At 36.6% G+C, this 8,639-nt stretch overlaps 1 protein-coding gene across 1 annotated transcript in view; it reads right to left on the bottom strand.

The window, feature by feature from the left end:
• Positions 1-8,639, bottom strand: part of Septin1 (Septin 1) — a 128,466-nt gene that overhangs the window by 23,573 nt on the left and 96,254 nt on the right. The window contains exons 3-4 of the mRNA XM_089086558.1: positions 6,650-6,736; positions 19-277 (exon numbers count right to left, since the gene is read on the bottom strand). Coding sequence (XP_088942684.1) covers positions 19-277; positions 6,650-6,736 — 346 coding nt within the window. The remainder of the gene's footprint in view (positions 1-18; positions 278-6,649; positions 6,737-8,639) is intronic.

Below are 8,639 nucleotides of genomic sequence, written 5' to 3' on the forward strand. Positions count from 1 at the left end.
ACGAATAATTCAACTCACCCATGTCCGAATGGAGACACAAAATAGAAACAACAGTGCACCCGACTATCCAGGATATTTCTACGATTAAGACCACTTTCGTCTCTGAGAAATCGCTCAAACTGTTCATCAATGTATTGAATAATAGATTTGAAACAGTCAGTGTTGTCTATTGCATCACCAAAACCAGGAGTGTCAACAACTGTCAGTCTGAGCTTAACACCTCTTTCTTCAATTTCAACAGTCGATGGCTCTATACGCACTGTCTGTTTTATCCTCTCTATGAATAATAATAATACAAAAATTGATGAATAATAAAAGCACTAGTTAACTAAAATATAAATTTAGGGGTAATTAAATAAAATTAAAATATAAAAGATCCTTTACCGTTATATAAAGCTGAAATTCTGAGAAAAATAGCGCAAGAAATTTAAACAACAGAACAACTTTTATTAGCTAGAAATCTGACCATGTGCCAAGCTAATGAAATTTATTTTTCTGATTGTCTTTTAAGCATCAGGGCAATTAAATTAACAAATTCAAAGCTATATGGAACCTGACATACATAAATCATGTTCTGTCGTGTTCTGAATTCAGAGTTTTAACTACAGTTCTTATCTTAGTGACCATAGCGCGATTCGGTTGATGACACCTATCGTGCAAACCAAGTTTCTAAAAGGGATCTAATGTGTTATGTTCTTTTTCCTGTTCCCTTCAGCGAAGAGTGCTATACGTGTCTGGTTCTTTTTTTTATTTTAAGCATTGGCCAAATAAAGAAGTAAGATTATGTTTATATACATGGATACTTTTCCCCGTACGTCTAGGGAATAGGCAGTGTATGTGTGCATGACGGTCGGATACTACGTATTAGAGGATTTACACCTCTGATAGTGGCATTGTCCAGTTTAAGGGGGATCTTGAGGTTCTATGTTAGAGATAAGGTGAGAGATTTGCCCCTAGATTTAATCATCTACATCTTGGTAAAAAAGTATACGAAATCAGCCATATGTGCTGCTTACAAAAGCAATTGGGATTTGCTTAAAAAGCAAATCCCAATCGTTCCAACTTAACCCTACCTCTTATGGGAAAAACGCATCTCTAAATGCGAACAGCTGATTAATATTTCATTCAAACCAGCTGAATCTTTCTCACTTTTCAACTGTTTTTCTCTCAAAAGTGGACTGAGTACCTTAATAAACCAGGATGCTGGCTCAATCCTAATTCAACTTCTTTCGTTCCAGACAGCAAAACATAAAGAAGCCTAAAACTCTAGCTCTTAAAAAAATCCATTTCAAGATTTTTTTTTTTTAATCTGAAATTTTAGCATCTTTCGCTGGTTCTTTTGTCATCACTAGGACAATACGAATAATTTCATGTGTGACCAGGACTGTTTATTCAATAGATTACCATTGCCTATTCAACGTCGGTGGGCTGGCTTGCCCCCATTCCTGTGTACCATCCCTTAAAATTTTGGCTCCTACTTTGTTAGCTTATAGAATTCCAAAAATCTATCCAGAGTGGTGTTTCATCACAGTTGTAGTTTTTTATTTTCATTGGTATCTAAAGGGTACGATACACCCCGGCTCCCAAGGCTTAATTTCCAATAACTCGAATTCCTTTAACAGTAAATTGGTACGACCCAAAAACACAAAGAAAAACTGGCAATTCATGAGCTTTTACTAAATATTAATGATTCACTAGATGATGGTCAACACGCGTTGGCAATTTTTCTTGATGTTGCAAAGGCGTTTGACACTGTAAATCATTCGTTGCTTCTTTTTAAACTAAAGTCTTATGGGTTTTCAACACAAGTTATTAAATTTTTTTAATCTTAGCTTTCTGGGAGACGACTAGATTGTGTTGATAAATCTCGCGATCTCCGTTCCGAAACTTTTCCAATTAATTACGGAGTGCCTCAGGGCTCTGTCCTTGGGCCTATTCTATTTATTCTTTTTATAAATGATTTGCCAGAAGTTTTACCTCTTTGTAAAATTATAATGTTTGTTGATGTAGTAGTAATTTTCGTTCCTAACCAGGACCTATCAGCTCTTTTCGGAAACCTCGAAAGTATATTACTGGCTTTCACATTAGTATTCAAGGAATTTACAAGCTCTTAATGAAAAAAAATGCCAATATGTTATTTTTGAGAACTGGATGAGCAGTGTCAGACAGGTTCTCTCTTTTTTTGAATGGTCTTGAGTTAAAACGGGTAGATCAGTTTAAATATCTTGGGATTATTTTAGATGAAAATTTGTCGTTTCATAAATATGTAAAAACACTGTCGTTAAAAATTTCCCGAAATATTGGCATGCTAACTCGTCTTTGTCACTTTTTTCCTAAAGCTGTTATAAAATCTATTTATTTTTATTTCGTCCACCCATATTATCTCTATTGCATTTTGGTTTGGGCATCTACCTTTTTGTCTGTTTTCAAATCTCTCCAAATACTTCAGAATAAAGCAATGAGGATTCTTTTTAATGTTGATTGCAGATCTTCAGTTAGACACCTATTTGGGACTTCAGGAATTTTCTCTTTGGACCAACTTCATTTAATTTCTATCTCTAGTATTTGTCACGATTATCAATATAGTAATTTACCTGTAAATTTCTCCGGCATTTTCTCAACTAATTCTCAATTTCTTAATTATCCTACTACGCATCTTTCAGACTTTTCGTGCGAAATTCGCCCGACATCGAGAGCGGGATTCAGCATCCGTCGCATTGGCCCAAAAATCTGGAACTCAATTCCTGCATCAGTTCGAGAATGCAGCAACAAGCGACATTTTCTAAGACTGGTGAAGAAATATCTTATGACATGCTAAGCATTTTGTTCATTAAGGTTTTCTTTTTCGTTCTTGTAAAATTTAGTTAGAAAATGGCTGTGTATTTTCGTTGGCAATATTTTCAGCGCTAAAGTATGCCACCAGGCATGTGCGCTGTTTTTGTGACATTTATTTATGTACGTGTTATAAATAAAAATATTCTACTCTACTCTATTCTACTGACGAAAAATAAGTCCCGAATGACCATCTAAAAATGGGATTGGGCAGGAATTCTTTCTTTGGCGAATAGTGCAGCCTGTCTATTGAAATGATTTGTATTAATATGACTAGAAAATCATTTCTGAAGACAAATTTGAAAAGACAGTTGACAGTTCGATTAATACATTCTTTTCTTCTATTGACAACTTTGAAGTAATCATTTTCAAATGGATTTAAAATCTATTTATTCACGTTGTCAGGTTTTGGAAAATACTTCTGTAGTTCTAATTTGGGACTTTTCAAATATTTAACAACTCGCTGATTTATTTCAGAGGAAAATCGTAGTTTCTTCAACTATATCTTCTACTTTCTACGTTGGCTCCCAGGAGCCAACGTAGAAAGAGAAATTTTAATTTTTTGGCACAGATCTTTAAAACATTTTAAGTTTGTTGGTCTTGTTTTTATGAAATCAACCATATTTATAGATTCATTAGAAACTAATAAGTTTCATCCTGTTCATCGTCGATAAAGCATCTTGCAATGACTATCAAAACTGCAAAATTGATAACATCTATATTTTCGTCAACATGAATAGCAAAAAAATTAACTACCGTTAATTCTGGTAATATTTGTCTGCTCAAGATCATCAAACATATCATTAGTTTTTCGAGACGTTGTGTTTTTCGAAAGAGGAATATTGTTTATATTATTTCCTTGTTTTTTTTCCGAACATACAACAAACAACATCTTTTATACAGGGAAGAATCAAAATTTCGGCAACTGTGTGATTTTTGCTGCACTTAGCAATGCATGGCTGACGAGGTAACTATCTTTAAAGGCGTTTTCGAGATTTTTATTTGCTTAATTTACGTATTTCGTCAAATTGGATTTAATCTTATTCCCCCCTCCCTCCAGCGTATAAAAAATAATGTCCTCAGCAGTGGGATTAACATGTCTACTCTGTAAATACCTCAAGAGCAAGAAGGGTTTCATACAGCCGCTGGATAGTATATCTCCATATATTTTACATTGTGGTTTAGGGCAGCTCTCGTCTCCTACAAATGAAAATCCATATTCCATGCAATCTTCATGACGCTTTTTTCTGCTTCTTCTTTTTTGGTTTAGTAATGTCAGTTCATTCTCAATTTTTCTTTTCCTACCGATTCTGGAAAAAGCTTGCTAATTGAAAGGCTTTTACATTAGGATGCAACTCTTTTCTTTTTCCACTTAATAAAAGCTTGGATCTTTTCTTATCAGGTCAGGCGTGAAACTGCTGGGATCATTCTTAGGAGCACAGCAATTTAAATACATTAAACTGTTACCTAACGGGAAAAACATGACATATTACAAATGAAACTATTTGCAATTATACGCATAGCACTCTCATCCACATCATTTGCACATGACATCACATGCCCCGAAATTGTGTATTCATCAGCCCCAAATTCTGTTTGTTTGAATGGTTTCATGACTTATTCTTCAGGTTCAGCAGTTGTTCTTATCGTTTCAGTTGTTGTAATAGAATTTTATTCGGTAAAAGATACTTTGCCGTCATTACAAATTGTTTTTATCGCGCCTAGACAATCTATGGCAAACCCCTAGGGGTGCACGTACCCAGGCTCGGCATCGCTGCGCTAGAAAATTATAGGGGAAAAGACTTGGGGCATTAGGTTAAATTGTCTGAGATTTCAACCACTTCCGAGTCCCACCTATCTTCTGCATGGAACTAGTGATCCCCTTGACATTTGAGGGGTGCTTAACTACTAAAAGGCAGATATCGCCAAAGAAATTTTAGGCCACTTTTTTCTTTCTAGGTGCTAGCTAAATTCAAAGCCCACCAATACCCGAACTATACAATTTTGAAGCCTGCTAAAAATGTGCCTGTAATGGTCAGTGGTATAACATTTTGTGGGAAAGTTTCTTTGGGTTTAGTTACATGTCTACCAAATTTCTAGCGAACCTCATGTTCCGACTTTCCTGTTACTTACCCAGCCGCCAAAGAGGTAATAAGCTTCAGGCAATCTAGCCAACGAAAATCAGTCAATCATTTTTCAAATCCCGAGTTTCGTCTATCAAGCTAGAGTCGTCATCCGTTTGCTCAACAGCTTCGCCGCCTTGCAACTCAACCCAAAACTACTCCCTCGGTACCCTGGGGGTATCTTTTGACTGTAGCTCCTAAAGATTGGAGGCATAAAAATGTCTATAGCTCCTCCAACACCCCCCCCCCCAACGACAACAACAGTGTGTCTTGATTTATATGTCTCCAATAATTGCATGCCCCCCCTTAAGATAGAAACTTGTTTTTCTGAAGATGGGGGCAAGAATTTAAGTTGTTTCTTCTAAAAAACTTCGTCACATATCATGTGTTTAGCCAAAATAATTTCCGCTGTTAAGCTACTTCATTAAATTTTATTCAAAGAAGATATCCTTTAAAAACGGAAATAATACCATTAAATCAAATAAACTTAATTTTGTTTCAAGACAAAATATCAGAGCTCCTTTTTACAAATAATCAAGTCATGCGCTCCAAGTCTAAAAATCAATACAAGAGTCGATTTACAAACTAGCGAATTCCACACATGGTCCAAAAGCGAGCTAATTCTCGATCGGTATAAAAGCAATTTCAGTCCAAACAGCGGAATTTGGGTGACACGGTGCGAAAACAACTGAAGTCTTGACTTAGCACAAAGCAGCATAAGTCCAGGATACGGATTAACCTTTTGCACATTTTTAAAACTGAAATCACGCAAGAATGATCTATCTAAATGTTCAGTGAACCAAAGTAGTCCGTTAGCCCCTCTGACAACCAGTTCCTACTGCAGGGGAGAAGGGGAATGGTTGATCAATAGCAAAAATAGTGACAAAAAGACGTCTTTTAAAATGCTAAAACCAAATCGATAGTCAAAAGTGTACTTATTGTACGAAATTGTTTTTTTTTCTTTTTGCACCCCTGGTTAGTATATTGACTTTTTTGTTGTTGATGCTGTTGGTGTTATTACTATCAGGAAACACATGTTTAAAACAAATATCGTCTTCAGTAAAGCACAAATGAGACTCGCGCTTTTTAGAGGGTTTGAAGAGAGGAGGTAGCCTCACTTTGATATTTTATAGCTCTTAGTTTCAAAGCTTGATTAGCCTTGCGATATTATTGCGTTGTGATAGTTGTGATTTTATGACAAATTAAAAATCACTTGTCAAAATACAAATCATTTTAGTAAAGTACAAATATACCACTCTAGCCAATAGGGATTTTAGAGGACGGTAGCAGTGTGGAAATTTCTGTTCACTTTATGCTTCAATTGATTCAGGTAAATTTTTATTATTTTTTTTATTAAACTTTTTTTTAAACCAATCCTCAGCAAAAGAGGAGGTACACATGGAAATGTTATCAGGCAGGTGCTTTATAAAATCTCATATAGACCTACATCAGGACCTACCCAGCAGAAGCTCTACATGCAGTTCACCAAACCAATGTCAAGCTGGCCAAAGAATTACAGCATTAGCACTGCTAATGTAACAAAAAAAAAGTAATTGCAAGGTGGGGAATGTGCGTTCAGTATATAATTGCGGAAATTTCAACTATTCAATCTATTTATGGAACATTTCTACAGTCAAAGGCTTGGTACAAGTAAAGCTAAAGGAAAACTATGTCCTATGGGCTTAAAGATTTACCAGAAGCTGAAGGGATTACACGCTCAGGATGCAAATCTGTCAGAAACAAACTGTTGACTAGAGTAGACTTTCCAAGACCAGTTTCACCTGAAATACAGAATCAATAGTAATTTTTCAGTAAAGAGCCCAACCGCAAAAAAAGTAAAAAAAAAATAAATAGAATTAACTTTTAGTACAGGCAGGGAATTCAAAAAAATAATAGGCTGTGCCTCTAAACTTGTATGGTATCCTACATCTGGTACCTGCAGCTATTCTGCCAAGCAAATTGTTTGTTTGTCTCATTTTACTATAGGTTTCATTAAGATTATAACAGTTATTTTGTTGTTTATATAACAGTTGTTTATAATCAATAAAATTTAAAAAAAAGCAGTTTTTTTGTTAAATAGTTTGGAAGATATAGACCAAAAACTTATTGAGGGGTTGGCAGCTACCTAGGGTTGACAAAAATCCCACAAACAACAAGATTAAAATTAGAAAATAATGCTGAAAGAAAATGAAAAGCGTACAAAGGCCGACGCCCTGAAAAAGGGAAAGGAAGTAAACACTTTTGGCTAATGCAAGAATTTATGCAAAACAAGAAAGGACAATCTTGACAATTTCTCTTTAGAATGGATGAGAAAGTGAAAAGGATGCCATTAGTGGATTCAATTCAGAATTTGCACTTACAGAGGCACATTTCATAGGAGAAATGGGACTCCAGCCTTGATTGGGACAAAAATGTTCTTTTTTTATCAAATTTATTATTTCTCAAAATCTGCAGGGGGGTCAAGGGAGCGCCCCCTGCTCCCCCCCGATTTTGTAAAGTACCTTTTTATATGTACTTTCACCTCAAAGGCCTTGTTTGGTATTTTTAATGAAAAACGCCAAAATTACATCCCCTAGATTTTTAAAAATAGCCCAGAGAGACACATACAGACCAAAAAGACTCAAACACCCCAAAAAAGACACACAGTCCAAAGAGACACACACAGCCTAAAGAGACACACACATCACAAAGAGACACCCACAGTCCAAAGAGACACATACAGCCCAAAAAGACGCACACAGGCTAAAGAGATACACACAGCCCGAAGAGACAAACACAGACCAAAAAGACTCAAACAACCTAAAGAGACACACACAGACCAAAAAGACTCAAACAGCTCAAAGAGAAACACATCCCAATGAGACACACACAGCCCTAAGAGACACAAACAGCCCAAAGAGACACACACAGGCCAAAGAGAAACACAACCCAAAGAGAAAAACACAGACCAAAAAGGCTCAAACAGCCTAAAGAGACACAAACAGCCCAAAGAGACGCAAACACCCCAAAGAGACACACACAGCCCAAAGAGACAAACACAGACCAAAAAAACACAAACAGCCCAAAGAGACGCAAACAGCCCAAAGAGACAAACACAGACCAAAAAGACTCAAACAGCCCAAAGAGAAACACATAGCCCAAAGAGACACATACAGACCAAAAAGACTCAAACACCCCAAAAAAAAGACACACAGTCCAAAGAGACACAAACAGCCTAAAGAGACACACACAAATCACAAAGAGACACCCACAGCCCAAAGAGACACATACAACCCAAAGAGACGTACACGGGCCCAAAGAGACGCACACATCCAACAGAGAGACACACACAGCCCAAAGAGACACTCACAGGCTAAAAAGACACACACAGCCCGAAGAGACAAACACAGACCAAAAAGACTCAAACAACCTAAAGAGACACAAACAGACCAAAAAAGATAAGACAGCAAGAGACACACACATCAAAGAGACTCACACAGCCCTAAGAGACACAAACAGCCCAAAGAGACACACACAGTCCAAAGAGAAACACAACCCAAAGAGACAAACACAGACCAAAAAGACTCAAACAGCCTAAGGAAGCACACACAGTCCCAAGAGACGCAAACACCCCAAAGAGACTCTGCACACAGCCAAAGAGACAAACACATGGAATTAAAAAAAAAAACTCAAACAGCCCAAAGA

The sequence above is a fragment of the Artemia sp. Qi Xiang Cuo genome, chromosome 3 (genome assembly GCF_049724085.1).
Source record: "Artemia sp. Qi Xiang Cuo chromosome 3, ASM4972408v1, whole genome shotgun sequence".
Taxonomy (NCBI): domain Eukaryota; kingdom Metazoa; phylum Arthropoda; class Branchiopoda; order Anostraca; family Artemiidae; genus Artemia; species Artemia sp. Qi Xiang Cuo.